This window comes from Myxine glutinosa, chromosome 9, assembly GCF_964187855.1.
Source record: "Myxine glutinosa chromosome 9, kmMyxGlut1.1, whole genome shotgun sequence".
In the NCBI taxonomy this organism is placed as follows: domain Eukaryota; kingdom Metazoa; phylum Chordata; class Myxini; order Myxiniformes; family Myxinidae; genus Myxine; species Myxine glutinosa.
In genome coordinates, this window is record NC_136269.1 from 526,628 (window position 1) to 546,126 (window position 19,499).

General features: G+C 50.1%; 1 protein-coding gene across 2 annotated transcripts in view; it reads right to left on the reverse strand.

Annotated features, from left to right (window-relative positions):
* Positions 1-19,499, reverse strand: part of LOC137435670 (ral GTPase-activating protein subunit alpha-1) — a 532,061-nt gene that overhangs the window by 66,229 nt on the left and 446,333 nt on the right. For both annotated transcript variants that reach the window (XM_068129617.2, XM_068129616.2), the window contains exons 37-39: positions 2,418-2,573; positions 2,022-2,180; positions 1,380-1,507 (exon numbers count right to left, since the gene is read on the reverse strand). In XM_068129617.2, the coding sequence (XP_067985718.2) occupies positions 1,380-1,507; positions 2,022-2,180; positions 2,418-2,573 (443 nt within the window). The remainder of the gene's footprint in view (positions 1-1,379; positions 1,508-2,021; positions 2,181-2,417; positions 2,574-19,499) is intronic.

A 19,499-nucleotide genomic window follows, 5' to 3' on the forward strand; every position in this document is an offset into this window, starting at 1 on the left:
CGTTTTCACGTTATAATGCAAACAAATAGACTGATCGACAGCTAGGTAACCCAGATGACACCTGCCTTTGGAGATCTCCACCAATACCTCACCTCAAACTTTCAGTTCCAAACTTGGACAATATGGCATTTCCTTCTTTTGCAAATGCCAAATGTCCTTCTATGATTATTTTCATTCGTTTATTCACATGATGATTGTTTACATTATTCAATCAATGCAAACAACAATCAAGCACACACTCAATATCTACAAACTAGACAAATCAAGAACAGTGGAGCATTGGTTCTGTGCTCCTGGGTATACACAGCGCACATTTGTCGGGCATATAAAAACAAAAACTATATTTTGGTTATGGCAAACTTAGGATCACCAGACGTGGTGTGTTATGGGATTACAGAGTAATTTTCCTGCCTCTACAGTAAAATAAAGAAAAAAGTAAAGGAAGCATACAAAATACCAAAACTCGAGAGCAGCATGGAAATTTTACTGCAGGAACACGCTTATATTACCCCTGGTGGAAAATGAAATAAAAAATAGGACCGTTGGGTCCTGAATCTCACCTGGATCAGGAGCAACAGTCACTCAACCCCCCCCCCCGAAAACCGCCCCCCAGACCCCGATATTTTTAATGCCGTGAACAAACTTTGGTACATCTTGGGTGATGAAGATTGTGATCAAGTTTCATCAAAATCACGTGTTTGGTTCCAGCGCTATTTACTGGTGTTTACAGACTCACTCACTCATTCACTCACCCACTCACTCACTCACCCACTCACTCACTCACGCACTCACCCACTCACTCACCCATCCACTCACTCACCCACTCACTCATCCACTCACTCACTCACCCACTCACTCTCACTCACTCACGCACTCACTGACCCACTCACTCATCCACTCACTCACCCACTCACTCACCCACTCACTCACTCACCCACCCACTCACTCACTCTCACTCACGCACTCACCCACTCACTCACTTACTGACCCACTCACTGACCCACTCACTCATCCACTCACTCACCCACTCACTCACCCACTCACTCTCACTCACGCACTCACTCACCCACTCACTCTCACTCACGCACTCACTCACCCACTCACTCACCCACTCACTCACCCACTCACTCACCCATCCATCCACTCACTCACTCACTGACCCACTCACTCATCCACTCACTCACCCACTCACTCACCCAATCACTGCTCGATCGCATAAGCTCACCAGCCTAAAGTCCAGTTGAGCTAATATTAAAAGCCAAAGGCATCATTCGCACTCATCGGACGTATCAGTGATGTTTGTGAGGAGGTATGCATCTATGGACGAAACCTCTTTATAATAAGCAAATGGTACTTGTATTTGGTGCTGAGAAGGATACGCATTCTGGTACAGAGGGTTGCACCGCTTCAAGGCCCGGCTGGCATTGATTGCAGTAGATCTCACAAGTGTGGACACCAGCTTCGTTCCTATGATGGCTCCGTCGAACAGGGGTCCAAGCAGAGGTACCTGCAATGTGGAGAGAGTATACAGGTGTGTATTACTTGGTGACGATTCCGACTCTGTTGAATGTTTGCACGATATCCGTCGATGTTGGTGAATTGTTATCCAGTTAGCGGGTGAACTTTTGCTCTAATTCTGCTGAAAATACATCACCGGTAATAATTGCCAGATATTTTTGATAATCTATATGTCACACAGATGTGCTTCAGCTCAGGTAGCCCTGAGCGCAGAAGGAGACAAATCACAAGATGTGCGTCACTGTCACATGTGGAGCAGATCAGGTGATCCTGCAGATAGATTGTCCCCTTCAGGGTGGCCGTTAGTGGACCGGATAACTTTTTAACCATAATTTGATAACGATATCAGTAATAATCCCAAAACTACATGGGCTTACAATTAAAGTCCTTAACACTGAAGGCTTCAGCTTCATCTGAGCCCATAAGGCAGTCTTTCACATGAAACTACATACACAAAATGTAACCAATATCAACATTATTTACAGTACAAAACCGACACTTACCCCTGACCGCTGGATAACCTGAACACGAAAGAGGTGTAAATGAATAGGGTAGATCACAATGAGGACGTCTCCAAACTCTGTCGGGATAATGCCACGGCGATAATCCCGGCTGTGCTCCGACCACACGACGTGTACCTCATCGTTTCCTAAATGTCGAAGCTGGGGCAAAAAATGAACGGGAAAAACAATTACAACAGGTGCACAGTGACGGTGTCAGAGGAGGAAGGAGCGGAGTGCTGAAGATGAGACAAGTTGAGATGGGCAGTAACACGCATGAATGAAGCAGATGGAGCGTGTGAAAGGTCATTTCAAACAATTGATGGATCAACGGTAGAGGAAGAAGAAGACCATTTGATTAAAAAAAAAAGTAAGAATCAAATAAATAAAAGCGAACACCTTTTTTGTCAGGGCGTCAGCCTCTTGGCATGGCATGCGTGTGGCCACATGAAACATGACTTCGAGTGAAGAGGAAGCAAAGTATGGGGATGTGGAGCCATTGCTTCCATTGTGCTGCAGACCCCCCATGAAACCCTGATGGGAACTCAAATCTACCTACGGTTTGGGATTAAAATAGAAAGCATGAGCACTCTCGGATATGCACAGCAGGTAAGAAACAGGTTGCTTACTAACAACATAAGCAGAGTAGGATGTACCATACATAAAATGTACCATACATACAATGTACCATCCATACAATGTACAATACATACAATGTACCATATATAAAATGTACCACACATAAAATGTACCAAACATACAATGTACCATACATAAATTGTACCATACATACAATGTACCATCCATACAATGTACCATACATACAATGTACCATACATACAATGTACCATCCATACAATGTACCATATATAAAATGTACCATACATAAAATGTACCATACATACAATGTACCATCCATACAATGTACCATATATAAAATGTACCATACATAAAATGTACCATACATACAATGTACCATACATAAATTGTACCATACATAAAATGTACCATACATACAATGTACCATACATACAATGTACCATACATACAATGTACCATACATAAAATGTACCATAAATAAAATGTACCATACATACAATGTACAATACATACAATGTACCATAGATAAAATGTATCATACATACAATGTACCACACATACAATGTACCATACATACAATGTACCATACATAAAATGTACCATGCATAAAATGTACCATACATACAATGTACCATCCATACAATGTACCATACATACAATGTACCATACATACAATGTACCATACATACAATGTACCATACATAAATTGTACCATACATAAAATGTACCATACATACAATGTAACATACATACAATGTACCATACATACAATGTACCATACATAAAATGTACCATACATAAAATGTACCATACATACAATGTACCATCCATACAATGTACCATACATACAATGTACCATACATACAATGTACCATACATACAATGTACCATACATACAATGTACCATACATAAATTGTACCATACATAAAATGTACCATACATACAATGTAACATACATACAATGTACCATACATACAATGTACCATACATAAAATGTACCATAAATAAAATGTACCATACATACAATGTACAATACATACAATGTACTGTTACAGACGCGGTTGTGGATGTTGGTTTACCGAGCGGTTTGGTATGACCGCGTCTGCACGTTTACCCGATTATACTCGAACGTTGGCCGAGTCGCGCTACGCTAAATCAATTGAGGAAAAGGACACAACGGCTGGGTTAAAATGACACGACACCAAGGGTTCAGTTCTCAAGACCTCCGGAGGAGGTTATAATATTGCGGAAGGTCAGATTACAGGGAGGAGAGAGACAGCATAGTAAGGTAGGCACTTAATTACGGTCTTATAGTAGCCCCGACAGACGACAGATAAACAGGACAAAACTGACTCACACGGGGATTGATGGCAAGGAAAGCGGGTAGTCGATGGCTCAAGGTGCACCTTGGCTCAGGGACAGAATCGACCAGGTCCGGTCCAGTAGATGCGGGGAGGGCGCTCAGCGCTCGGAGGTCGCGACTTGTCTCTTCTTCAAGCTCGGGGCGCATCTGATGTCACGTCCGGTCAGTCGCTGCGTATATCCGGCGGGGAGTGACACGCCCTCGGCTAGTTAGCTCCGCCCCAGATGGAATCGGTCCGCCCTTCTTATTGGGTGCAGGGGGGTTACCGGGCTCCGCCCTTGACGAGGAGCTGACAGTGAGCCCCTTCGTGGTAACCCCGTCGGAGCGCATGGTCAATGGCGGCTAACCAAGCCGGTGTGAGGACGCACACTCCCCGCACGCCGTTGTTGTAGTTGTTGTTGTTGTTGTTGTTGTTTCATGGGGAAGATGGGAGGAGGTATGGGGAGGTCCTAAACTCACTACTGGTGCCATACGATCACATTCTGGTGCAACGAAGAGTCAGAATTAATGGAAACGAGTCCTTAACTGACGTAGACTAAGAATAACTAGCAAGATGTCCTATAGTTGTCTACGTGAGATGCGGTGAACCTGGGCACGACATTCAATGGGGGAAAAAGGGGAAGGTCGGTTCTACAGAGTGTTATTTACAGGCAATGGGACTAGGGAATGGGGGATTGGGGATAGTTGGGGAGTATTGGGGAAATAAGGGAATATTTACAAGCGGATATGGAGGCCAAATGCCATATCCGCAACATTGCACCCTTCTCTACCCTCGGGGCGTCCCGACCCGATAAATTTTTACCTATTTTAGTGTGGCACTCAGATGTAGTTCCCTCTACTATTAACTCTACCCTGAGTGCGACAGTTTTACGGATATTCACAAATGAGTAAATATGTCCCCCTGCGACGTTGCACCCTTCTCCTCACAGAAACACACCCACAGGATAACCGAATTGCGGAAAGAATTCGCAAACTAAACATACAGCCGGTAGGGAGCATTATTTACACAAGACTACGCTGATATTTACACTACGATCCAGGACCTGTTTTTGGAGGAACACATGCAGATGTTATGCATAGAGAGAGCACGCATGCCAGCATCGATACACCAACCCACGAGTGCTCTGTGGCCTTACGGCCTTTAATAATGTGCAGAGCACCCCATCCAAGCACCAAAAGCACCACCCCATCATGTACAGTCAGCACCATCCGATGCACCAATAAAGTGTCTATAAATCACGGTGTGGTGTCGCAGCCGGCCGATGGTCTGCCGCTGGTCTTGCCTTCGTGTGGTGCACTTGGCCTTCTTACTGCTTTCAAAAATAAAGAAAGGCGCCAACCGCGTCCATTTCTTTATTGTGGCCGTCAGGGGGCCAACTATAAGTGGTTCACCTGTATGGCATAGGTGCCACGTTGACCCATAGGTCCATCCACGGGTGGTGCTTGGCCGCAAAAGAACTGCGGTCCATTGTGGGTGGCCACCAAAATTGCGGTCCATATGGTGTATCGATCCAGGCAGCAAGCAGCGAAAGTGCAGGCCCACAACTGCGGAGCCAGCACCTCTCTCTCCTCTCTCTCTGCCCCAAAGCCAGATCCTCGGAGGTGGGAGACAAAAGAAGCAGACAAGTGAGTAAGGTGGTAAGGGCGCAAAAGTGCACGCAATGCAAGGTAATGCACACTGGGGGCACATGGGAACCAGGTGAGACAGGTACGTTCCTACCGTACGCCCCCCCCCCCCACCAGGTAACCTACATGGCCCCTCCCTTACCCCTTACTGTATCCACAAAACACAACACTACCCATAAACATCTATTTTACAAATCAACAAACGTCCCTACTGTCTGTCTTCCCCGTTCCTCCCATAAACCAAATTCGTCTTCTCTCCCTCCTAACCAATCAAATTTGCCATTTTCAACTCCCATCAAAATTTGCCATCTCCAACTCAACATCATAATTTGTCATCACCAATTCATCATCAGTCCCTCCTAAGGAGGGAGAGATGGAATCACCCCAATGTCTCATCCACGTCGTGATGCGTCTCACAAATCCTCACCGCAATTCTCATTTCCTGCACACAGAACAAAGAAAACACAGGTGTGGAGTCATCATCATCACCACAGGTAAGTGGCTGCGTATGGTGCGACAGGTTCATCAATCCTAACTATTTCTTAAATGACTTTAACAACTTTACATTACCCGGGGTCTTTCTCCTGCCAAACCATTGGCCCTCTTACACTATGGGTTCTAAAAACCAATTCCCATTGAGCAAACTGTGGTGCTTTTCAATTTGGGGTCTCACTCCCCCGATTCATCTCCCGGTGCCCTCGCACAATTTCTGGGCTGTGGCGTGTACCTCTCCCAGCGGGTCTACCCACCTGCACACCTCCACCACTGCAGTTGCCTCCGAGCTTACCTGCTCCTTACCCTAACCTAACTACCTGGGGAAGGCCCTCTGGCGCTCTCCCCACTCGGTGCCCTCTCTGGCACTGGGCTACCCGGGTCCGTCCTCCGGATCCTCGGGCCCCACTGACACTAACGGCTCCCAGAGCCCACCTGCGGCCTCACCTGGCCGACATCCTCACAGTGGTGGAGTGCCCAACCAACTACACACACTAACAGGCTACACGCCCAGCCATTTCCACAACACTAATGCACCCATCCACAAAACCATTCTGCAACCGCACGACAAATGCCAATATCCAACCACAATTTACCTATACCCTCTACCTAACACTTACACTACCCGCCCCGGGTACTCGTGAAAGGGGTCCACTCTTCCCCCATCCACACCTTCGCACCATGCACACCACTCCGTACCACTTACTCCAACTCTCTCCACACACCTGTACTTGCACACCTGTGCTCTCACACCTGGTGCCACCTGCACCCTTCTCTCCCCAAGCGCATTCGCGCTGATCCACAACACTCACTACTCATACACTGCTCCACACACCTGTCCAGTTGCACACCTGTGCAATCACACCTGTTCAATTCTCACACACACGGCATCATCTCAGCTAACTACTCCCTTCTGAAACTTGCGCTTCCCAGTCGTCCCTTTAAACTATTGCGCTCCCACGTCATTATCATCCACACTAATCTACCTGCGTCCCCACTACAGGTATCAGTCACTAACTAAACTTAACATCACCTAATGTCATCTTCGCTAGATCCCTACCATATAACCTAACCCACCCGGGCTAGTTTTCACTGCCATACACCCCATAAGCTATAGCGCATTTGCCCCACTATGGGAAGGGTGGCAAGGATGCCACCCTTACCCACCGGGCCCATCGCTCCTCAATCCCCCAGTCCTCTGGCACTAATAAGCCCCCCTTGTTCAGAGGTACTGGGTCCCGCCTCGGCATCTAAAGCCGAGGCAATCCACGGGGGCGCCTGCTCGCCGGTGTAAGGTCTTATCCGGTCGGCGTGGACGATCCGAGGGAGGGCTCGTGGCCCCATTTTGATCTTAATGACCACGTCACAGATTTGCGACAGGACGACTCCTGGGCCTTGCCAGGGGGAGGTGAGTTTTGGGCACCTTCCCTTCCGTCTCCGGGGATTAAAGAACCAAATATTCATCCCCGGAGCGTATTGACTCCCCTGGCTCCGGTCGTCATACCTGCGCTTCATCTTTTCCCCCGCCAGATGGAGTTGGCGGCGGGCGAAGGCATGGACTAGCTCCATGCCTTCCTCTAGGTGACGTGCGTACCCCTCCCTCGGCGGGTTAACCACTGTGTTTGGCACGGGACCGCATAGCAAGTCGGCGGGAGCCCGTAACTCCCGCCCATACATAAGCAACGCTGGACTGCATGCGGTGGCCCCGTGCTGGCTGGTTCGGTAGGCCATAAGCAAATAAGGGAGATGTTCGTCCCAGTCATCCTGACGGGTGGCGGTGAACAGTGCCAGTTGTTGGATTAGAGTTCGGTTAAATCTTTCCACCATCCCGTCAGATTGAGGTCTTAAAGGCGTTGTTCTGGTTTTCCGAATTGACAGGAGACTGCACACATCTTTTAGCAATTTGCTCTCAAAATTTCGTCCCTGGTCGGTGTGCAACTCCTGTGGAATCCCATGCCGGCACACAAATCCTTCCACGAAGGCCTGCGCTACCACCCCTGCTTCTTGGTTAGGGAGGGCGTAGGCCTCCGGCCACTTGGTGAAGTGGTCCATCACAACGAGGATGTACTTATTACCTAGGCGGGTGCGGGGTAGTGGGCCTAGGATATCCATGGCCACCCGCTCTAGGGGGGCCCCCACCTGGTGTAATTTAAGGGGGGCCCTCATCCTCCGTGCTGGTCCCTTTTTGGCAGTACAGGCGTCGCATCTCCGACACCAGTCCTGTATGTCGCGCCCCATATTCACCCAATAAAACCTCCGGCGTACCCGCGATATTGTCTTTGTCCTGCCCAAATGGCCGCCGGAGCGGGTACCATGCACCTGTTGCAATATGACGTTCTTGAATTTGTCAGGGACTATCACCAGCCAGGAAGTTCTATCAGAGGGAACCTCCACCCACTTGCGATACAAGATGTTATCCTTCAATTCCAGGGTCTGCCACTGAGCCCAATATGCCTTTGTTTGTGCCCCGAGGGGGGTGACCTCTTCCCCCTTTGGTCTTTGCCCCAATTTGACCCAATTGAACACTGGCCCCAGGACAGGATCCTCCTGCTGGGCCGTGCTCCATGCCAAAGTTCCGAATTCCTCATCTGCGGTTAGTGGCAAAATTGGCCCTCTCACCCGGGTTGCCCGGACAACGAGGGTCGGGTCCGAATCGCCCAATTGTTCCCTCTCCTCGTGTCTCGCACAAAATTTGCAGTTTTCCCCCAGACAAGGACGCCGAGAGAGTGCGTCCGCATTACCATGGGCCTTCCCGGCCCTATGGGCCACATCAAAATCGTACTGCTGCAACTTTTCCAACCACCTCGCAATTTGGCCCTCTGGTTCCTTGAACCGAAGGAGCCATTGCAAGGAGGAATGGTCAGTTCTAACCAAAAATTTCCGCCCGTACAAGTACGGGTGGAAATGGTTCATGGCAGCCAGCATAGCCAATAACTCTTTGCGAGTGACGCAATAATTTCTCTCGGGCCTACTTAAGGCCCGACTATAATAACCAATCACTCTCTCCACGCCCTCCTGTGTCTGAGACAAAACTGCGCCCAATCCTTCCTGGCTCGCATCCGTGTCCAGGGTAAATGCCCCGTTGCTAGTGGGGTACGCTAGAAGGGGTGCGGATGTCAGACACCCCTTCAATTTTTGGAAGGCCTCGTGGCACTCCCGTGTCCAATTAAATCGCGTCCCCTTCTCCGTAAGCCGGTGGAGGGGACGGGCCAACTCCGCAAATTTCGCCACAAAGCGCCGGTAGTAGGAGCAGAGTCCCAAAAATCCCCGCACCTCTTTGATGGTACGTGGTGCGGGCCACTCCTCTACCGCTTTAATTTTGTCTGGGTCCGTTTTTACCCCCTCGCGGCCGATCACGTGACCTAGATAGGCCACCTCTCTTGCAAACAAAGTGCACTTACTCGGGTTCAGCTTCAACCCTGCCTGTCTGAGGCACCCGAACACCTGGTCCAAATTAGCTACTGCCTGGGGGAACGTTTGGGCATGTACCAGGACGTCATCCAGGTACACCAGGCATGATTGCCATGGCATGCCGCCTAGTACATGCTCCATCAATCTTTCAAAGGTGGCGGGGGCGTTACACAAACCAAACGGCATCACAGTAAACTGATACAGTCCCTTACCTGTGGAAAATGCCGTTTTCTCCTTCCCTGCCTATCCATCTCCACCTGCCAATACCCACTCTTGAGGTCCAAAGTTGTGAACCAATTTGAGCCCGCAACGGCATCGAGGGTGTCATCAATCCTTGGCAGGGGATATGAGTCCTTGAGTGTCACGTTGTTTAGCTGGCGATAGTCCACGCAGAACCGCGTGGTCCCATCCTTCTTTTTGACCAGCACAACAGGTGACATCCAAGGACTTCCCGAGGGCTCGATCACACCTGCGTCGAGCATTTTTTCAACTTGCTCGTCAGCTTCCGCCCTCTTGCTCCAAGGGAGCCGTCGGGCGGCCTGACGAATAGGCCGGGCCTCACCGGTGTGGATCTGATGTTTCACCAGGCCCGTACGTCCAATATCCTCGGTGGACAGGGAGAAGAGGTCCAAATGGGACCCAACCAGTTTGTGTAAGGCCTCCCTCTGGGTACCTCCCAACTCTACGCTACTACGATTTACCATCTCGCAAATGGGATCGGGCCAATTCCTACTTCTTATTGAAGGCTCCCCCCGGGGTCGGCTCGGCTGGACGTTCTCGCCCCTCACTGTCGCGACTTCCTCAACTGGGGTGCAGCCAGCTACCCTCGTGCCCCTTACTATAGTGCGTGGTTCTGTACTCATATTTATTACTCGGACGGCCACTACCGGTCCGTCCGTTTTTACAAGGGTGCGGCCCACGATTAAACCCGGTATGGACTGCGCTGCCACCGGTTCGACCAGGCCGCAGGACTCCTGCCACGTTGGGCGAGCTGCCCACCGGGCCGGCACTATCGCCTCGGCCCTTGGGGGGATGGTCACGGCCTCGGAAGCCTCCAGCTCCGCTCTCTCGGCCGTGCTCACTCCCCCTAACGGCAGCTCTTCTACTCCCACCTGCAGGATCCCCCGGCACAAGTCGATTTTACAGCCGCTGGCAGTCAACAGGTCCAACCCTATTAAACATGGGTCGCACACCTCCGCCACCCAAACATCTATCTCCCTCCTTACCGACCCTAACTTGAGGGTCACAGAACCACGCCCTATGATCGGGGCCGTTACCCCGGTAGCAAGCTGCAAACTATAATTTTGCAGGCGCTGGATCTTATCCCAGCCACCTGCGCTCGAATTAAGGACCACAGGGCTGATGATCGTGGCGCTAGCTCCTGTGTCCACTACGGCGTCTACCCCCACGCCGGCAATTTTGCATCTAATTGTCAGGCTACCGGTTCCAATTTGGCCACAATAAATGACCTGTCGCGTCAATGAGGGCTCTCCTCCATCCTCTGCTGCCGAACACCGCCCTACGTGCCCGACACCTTCTAGTTTCCCGGGGTCTGGCGGGGGGGGGGGGTGTCTGGGGTCGGCTAACCCGCTCCCCCCTGGGCGGAGTTGAGGACCTCAACCGCCGGGGATCATCCCGGCGCGCGGCTCGACAGTGCCGCGCCAGGTGACCCAGACGGTTGCAGGTATAGCACCTCACCTGATAAGGTGCTTGCCTCCGGAATTCCAAATTTCCCCCCCTGTAGGTCCGAATTGGATTACCCGCTCGTGGTCCACCGCGGGCCACCTCCGGGGCCGCCTGCCATGGTCCAGGTCCCGCCAGGCGCTGGTCCACCAGCCTCCGGACCATGCCCGCCAGGTCAGGACCCACGTCGGGGGCGGGCCCCCTAAGGGGTCCGCCCTCCATCGGGGGTCCCACCTGGCGGACCGCCATTGCGAGACGCTCGCCCCCCCGGGCCAGGGGCCTCGCTGCTTCCCAACGGGCCGCAGCGTCAGCCGCCTGGCTCAGAGTCTGCGGGCGCCACATGGCGAGCTGTTGCCGGAGCTCAATATCCGGGAGGGCCTGGATAAAATGGTCCAGCGCCAGGCTTTCCCGGGAATCCGCTGCCATGCTAGCATGTGCGATCCCCACTGCGCGGCGAATGTCGTGGGCATGTTCCCCGATGGCTTCCTGGGGCTTGCGCTTTCGCAGCGCGAGCTGAGCTTTAACAAGCTCGCTCTGCTGTTCAATGCCGAATCGATTAATTAGGGCGTCGCGGAGGGCTGGCAGGGTGAGAGCACCCGCTGGTAATGCCGTCAGCACCTCCGCCGCCGCGCCACGCAATGCGGCCACCAGGTGTACTCCACCTTCGTCCTCACCCCAACCGTTGCCCTTACACACACAGTCGAACTGCGCCAGGTACGCGCGTAGATCACTCTTGCCGTCATACGGCGCGAGTGGGACCTTGTGGGACCACCTCGTATGCGAGTCGTTGCCCGCCTGCCGGACCCCGTGCGTCGCCCCTTGCGGGGTCAGCGCGGGGCCGAACCGGCCGGGCCCCCACAGTACATTACCCCCAAGGGGCTCTCGTGCCTCCCCGGTCCCTCCAACAACTACCCCTGTTGGTGTCGATGCATGGGTCACACTTCCGCAACCCGCTACCCATTCCATACCACCACAACCTTGCTCACCCACACCTCGCACCTCTCGTTCCATACCCTCCGGACCAGCCATACACCTCACTCGTGGCCTCTCACGAACATCCGGGTCTATCTCGACCCCCAAGCTTATTAAATCACCTGGCGCATCATACGCACGACCATATTGGTCACCACTTACACCGGGTCCTCTTTCTCTTCGCTTCTCCTCCATCACCTGCGAATCCCTCATCCGGTTAATGAGCACATCATCACGATCCGAACACAGACTTTGGACCAATTCTTTTACTTCCTCCTTTATCTCTTTCTTATCCTCTCTCCGTCGCTTCTTAATTTCGCTCACCCCTTCTTCCACTTCTTCTAATTTCTGCTTCACCTCCTTCATCTCTTCGTGCGCCCCTTTAAGTTCTTCCTCTAACTCCACTTTATTTTTTTCTATGTGCTCCCGCACCTCCCGCTCTTTAACCTCCATGACCTCTACCACCTTGTCCATTTTCCTCGTCAGGTCCTCATGTACTGTCTGACACTCTTTTTTAATGACCCCTACGTCCTTTTTCATCTCCTTCTGTGTCGATTTTAAACCCTCTATTACCGCTGTGTTCTTCTTTACCTGGTCCCCCAACTCCTTTTGTCCCACTGTCAGTTGTTCTACTCCCAGCGTCAACTCCTCTATACCCCCTTGCAATTTTACAGTCCCCTTTCTCACCTCCTTCTCCATGCGCTCCTTACAGTGCCTCACCTCCTCGCGCACTCCTCCGACCTCCTCACTCACACCTCTTCTGATCTCCTCTCCCATCACTTGCATCTCCTGCCCAGATGCCACCCTCATCTGCTCCATTTCCTCCCTGTGAGCATCCAGTTTGGTTTCTACCCCCATTCTGACCCCCTCTATCTGCTGCCCCATTTGTTTAACTTCCCTTTCCGCTTGGTCCCTCATGTCCCTCAATTTGCCTTCCATCCTGTTTTCTAACCCCTCTAACCCCTTTTGCATCCCTTCCATTTGATTATCTTGAGCGGCCATTCTGTTTTCTACCCCCATTAACCCATTTCTCACGTCTTTTATCCCGTTGTCTAACCCCTCAAAATTATTGTCTAACTTCCCAAATTTCTTGTCTAACTCCTCAAAATTATTGTCTAACTTCCCAAATTTCTTGTCTAATCCCTTAAAATTATTGTCTAACCCCTCACCGGTACCCCTCGCTTCGTCCCTCATTACCCCCATTTGGTTTCCCATTACCCCCAATTGCTCACTCTGAGCATCCATCCGGTTCCCCATTACCCCCATTTGGTTTCCCATTACCCCCATTTGGTTTCCCAATCGCTCACTATCAGCCCTCATTCCCACCATTTGGTCTCCCATTTGTTCCATAAGGGCCCTCATTTGCAGGAGGAAAAGGTTCGAATCCACCAGGGGCGCTGCCACGGTCGCGGGCGCGGTCGCCGTGACCAGCGAGGCGCCATTTTGCGCGCCCGCAACGTCGGGCGCAACGACGCTATTTTGTGCGTCTGCTACCCTCACTGCTTCGCTCTCCTTATGTCCCTCATTTTGGTCCTGGACCGACCCTGCCTCACTCTCCTCTACCGGACCCCAGCCGACTTGGTCTGCCATAGCGCGACTTTCAAAATTCGGGTTTTTATATTTTGTAAAACACAACCAAATTTCGCCGTTATAATTTCGAGCGCGGGAAACGCGCTCCGGATCGAATTCTACCTCCCAACACCAATTGTTACCCTAGTGGTACAATTGGTGTTCCAAAATTTGGGCCTAATAAATTTAGTCCCAGGTCCGAATCCGACACTCCTGACACCAATTGTTACAGACGCGGTTGTGGATGTTGGTTTACCGAGCGGTTTGGTATGACCGCGTCTGCACGTTTACCCGATTATACTCGAACGTTGGCCGAGTCGCGCTACGCTAAATCAATTGAGGAAAAGGACACAACGGCTGGGTTAAAATGACACGACACCAAGGGTTCAGTTCTCAAGACCTCCGGAGGAGGTTATAATATTGCGGAAGGTCAGATTACAGGGATGAGAGAGACAGCATAGTAAGGTAGGCACTTAATTACGGTCTTATAGTAGCCCCGACAGACGACAGATAAACAGGACAAAACTGACTCACACGGGGATTGATGGCAAGGAAAGCGGGTAGTCGATGGCTCAAGGTGCACCTTGGCTCAGGGACAGAATCGACCAGGTCCGGTCCAGTAGATGCGGGGAGGGCGCTCAGCGCTCGGAGGTCGCGACTTGTCTCTTCTTCAAGCTCGGGGCGCATCTGATGTCACGTCCGGTCAGTCGCTGCGTATATCCGGCGGGGAGTTACACGCCCTCGGCTAGTTAGCTCCGCCCCAGATGGAATCGGTCCGCCCTTCTTATTGGGTGCGGGGGGGTTACCGGGCTCCGCCCTTGACGAGGAGCTGACAGTGAGCCCCTTCGTGGTAACCCCGTCGGAGCGCATGGTCAATGGCGGCTAACCAAGCCGGTGTGAGGACGCACACTCCCCGCACGCCGTTGTTGTAGTTGTTGTTGTTGTTGTTGTTGTTGTTGTTTCATGGGGAAGATGGGAGGAGGTATGGGGAGGTCCTAAACTCACTACTGGTGCCATACGATCACATTCTGGTGCAACGAAGAGTCAGAATTAATGGAAACGAGTCCTTAACTGACATAGACTAAGAATAACTAGCAAGATGTCCTATAGTTGTCTACGTGAGATGCGGTGAACCTGGGCACGACATTTAATGGGGGAAAAAGGGGAAGGTCGGTTCTACAGAGTGTTATTTACAGGCAATGGGACTAGGGAATGGGGGATTGGGGATAGTTGGGGAGTATTGGGGAAATAAGGGAATATTTACAAGCGGATATGGAGGCCAAATGCCATATCCGCAACAGTACCATACATACAATGTACCATACATACAATGTACCATAAATAAAATGTACCATACATACAATGTACCATACATAAAATGTAGCATACATACAATGTACCATCCATACAATGTACCATAGATAAAATGTACCATACATACAATGTACCATACATACAATGTACCGTACATACAATGTACCATACATAAAATGTACCATACATAAAATGTACCATACTGTCTCAATACCCTGTCTCAATTCTCCCCAGTCTCCCCTACTGACCTCTCTGAACTCCTCATCGGAATGAAAACTGCCACCTGCACTCTTGACCCCATCCCCTCCAGCTTTGTCAAGGCCTCCCTTCCTGCTCTCTCTCCACTTATCATTGCAACAATAAACTCCTCCCTGTCTACAGGCATCGTCCAACCATCCCTCAAAATTGCTGCTGTTACCCCCATTCTGAAAAAACCTGGACTAAACCCTGACACCCTAAACAACTTCAGACCCATCTCCAACCTACCCTTTCTGTCAAAGGTTTTGGAACGCGCTGTAGCCACTCAACTCAAACATCACCTCTCTGCCAATAACCTGTATGAAACATTCCAATCCGGATTCCGCTCCAACCACAGTACTGAAACTGCTCTCCTCAAAATCACCAACGACCTTCTCCTCTCCTCTGATGCTGGCAACCTCAACATTCTCATCCTCCTCGACCTCAGCGCCGCCTTTGACACCATCGATCACACCATCCTCCTCACCCGACTTGAAACCACCTTTAACGTTACCGGCCCTGCCCTCTCTTGGATTAAATCATACCTCTCTGACAGACGTCAGTTCATCTCCATCAATAACTGCAAATCCCCTACTGCTCCCCTCCCCCAAGGTGTCCCCCAAGGTTCAGTTCTTGGCCCCCTCCTCTTCATCCTTTACCTGTCCCCCCTCGGTCACTTAATCCGCCGTCATGGTCTCCAATTCCACTGCTTCGCCGATGACATCCAGCTTTTCATCTCCACCAAGTCCATCTCCACCGCCACCCACTCTATCCTGACAAACTGCATCACTGAAATAAAATCCTGGCTTCAAATCAACTTCCTCAAACTTAACTGTGATAAATCTGAAATAATCATCATTGGCCCAAAAACGCTCACCAAGTCCACCCATAACTTTGCCCTCAACATCGACGGTTTCCCAGTATCCACCTCCCCTCACATCCGGAATCTTGGCATCATCTTTGACCAAACCCTCTCCTTCGACAAATACACTAAACAGATCACAAAGACAGCCTTCTTTCACCTGAAAAACATCGCCCGTCTCCGTCCATCCCTCTCCTCCGTGGCTGCAGAAACCCTCATCCACGCCTTCATCACTTCCCGTCTGGACTACTGCAATAGCCTCCTTTATGGTTCACCCTCAACAATCACCAATAAACTCCAATACATTCAGAACTCCGCTGCCCGTCTACTCACCCATTCCCGGACCCGTGACCACATCACCCCCGTCCTTTACAAGCTTCACTGGCTCCCCATCTCCCAGAGAATCCAGTACAAAATCCTCCTCTTGACCTACAAAGCCCTCCATAACCTGGCCCCATCCTACCTGGCTGACCTCCTCTCCAGACACACTCCCACCCGCAACCTCCGCTCTGCTGGTACCAACCTCCTGACCCCCCCCATCCGGACCAAATTTAGATCCTGGGGGGACAGGGCCTTCTCCATCGCTGCTCCCACCCTCTGGAACTCGCTACCTCACACCATCAGAGACTCCTCCTCACTCACCACATTCAAAACATCACTCAAGACCCACCTGTTCAACACTGCATTCAACATTTAACCCACAGCATCTAACCCCTGACTATCAACTCTCCTTCTCCCTCCTTTGTGCTTTGAATATTTCCCTATTGATTCTTCTTTTTTTTGCAATTGTTTTTATGTTTTGCTGTGCATTATGTTTTGCACTCTGTCAAAGCGTCTTTGGGCTTCCTGAAAAGCGCTATATAAAATAAATGCATTATTATTATTATTATTATTATTATACATACAATGTACCATCCATACAATGTACCATACATACAATGTACCATACATAAAATGTACCATACATAAAATGTACCATACATACAATGTACCATACATATAATGTACCATACATACAATGTACCATACATAAATTGTACCAGACATACAATGTACCACACATACAATGTACCATACATACAATGTACCATACATAAAATGTACCATAGATACAATGTACCATACATACAATGTGCAATACATACAATGTACCATACATACAATGTACCATACATACAATGTACCATACATAAAATGTACCATACATAAAATGTACCATCTTACTATAATTCACCAAATGTCCGTCCGTCTGTCTGTCTGTTCAAAGGTACCGTAAAAACTGCTGAACCGATCTCAACGATATTTTGGGTGGATAATCCTGGGATCTCCAGGAGTAAAATCGGCTATTTAGTTTTCCCAATTTCAGCTTTAGTCTCCAGCATTCTCAGGTTTGGACTCACGTATAACATTCACGTTCGCATAACGTTCATTGTTCTCATTGTGACGATGTTGTTTTCCCGGGTGCCGCACAAACGGCTGCACCGATCGCTGCACGGCTGCACTGATCGAACTCGGTGACCTCGGACAAAGACCTTTTATAAGGACACGGGTTGAATCCCTGCTTGAGAGAATTGTAACCCATTTCAACTGAAGGAAACACGTATCGGGAGTACATACGACATAGCGATTGTGAACACGATTAGTTTAATCTCTTCATGAGAGAATTCCAAATACCGTAGCTATTTGGGCGGTGAATACGCGAACAGATCGCTGTCTCCATCGATCTTGCCAAGGCCGTAACACCTATCGGCTCAAAATCCTTTTAACTGTTGATTTGGAAGTTTTTACAATGAAGGAAACAAGTATCGGGAGTACATACGACATCGGGAAGACTAACTGCACACGTCTTCAGTATCAAGCTTAAATCTGTCATGGCGGATCTGAAGAGCGGAATGCTTGGAGAAGTGGTGGGCTACTTCGGCATGAAGGAGGATCAGAACCATGGACTCCCACACTGCCACATCCTGCTGATACTTGCTCCCGCATGACGTTATTTTCCCGGGTGCTGCACAAAGGGCTGCACCGATCGAGATTTAACGGATGTTTATATAAATCGTTTAAAGGAAAAAAAGCCTTCAATTTCTGATATTTAGCCTTTTCATTTGGGCCTCCCAATTGAAGCCCCGCCCATAGGGTGGGAACCGTTGCGAGTACATAAAATGTACCATCTTATTATAATAGAGCAAACGTATATGGTTATGTCGTTATGTATGTATGTTTACATGCGACGAAAACGTCTTCTTCTTCTTCTTCAAATAAAATTACCACCCTCTTAATTAACCCTTTTAATTGCGTTAAGACTGCTGAGACCCCTCAGACCTTTGATGACCCTTTAATTCCCCCAAGACCCTTCAGACCACCAAGACCCCTGAAGACCCAAAATACCCGGAAGACCCCCAAAGACCCAAAATACCCTTTAAGGCCCTGAGGCTCAAAAAGACCCTGAATACCCAAAACCCCGAAGACCCAAAACACCGCGAAGACCCAAAACACCACGAAGACGCGAAACACCCCAAAGACCTAAAACACCCCGAAGACCAAAACACCCCGAAGACCCAAAAGTCCCTGAAGACCCAAAATACCCTGAAGACCCAAAACACCCCGAACACCCAAAACACCCAAAACACCCAAAACACCCCGAACACCCAAAACACCCTGAACACTCAAAACACCCCGAACACCCCGAACACCCAAAACGCCCCGAAGACCCAAAACACCCCGAAGACCAAAAACTCCCCGAACACCCAAAAGACCAAGAAGACCCAAAAGACCACGAAGACCCAAAACACCCAGAAGACCCAAAACACCCAGAAGACTCAAAACACCCCGAAGACCCAAAACACCCCGAAGACACAAAACTCCCGAAGACACAAAACTCCCCGAGGACACAAAACACCCCGAATACCCAAAACACCCCAAAGACCCAAAATACCCCGAAAACCCAAAACACCCAGAAGACCCAAAACACCCAGAAGACCCAAAACACCCCAAAGACCCAAAACACCCCGAAGACCCAAAACACCCCAAAGACCCAAAACACCCCGAAGACCCAAAAGACCCCGAATACCCAAAAGATCCCGAATACCGAAAAGACCCAGAAGACCCAAAACACCCCAAACACGCCAAAGACCCAAAACACCCCGAGGACCCAAAACACCCCGAGGACCCAAAACACCCCGAATACCCAAAACACCCCGAAGACCCAAAATACCCCGAAGACCCAAAACACCCAGAAGACCCAAAACACCCCAAAGACCCAAAACACCCCGAAGACCCAAACCACCCCGAAGACCCAAAACACCCCGAAGACCCAAAACACCCCGAAGACCCAAAACACCCCGAAGACCCAAA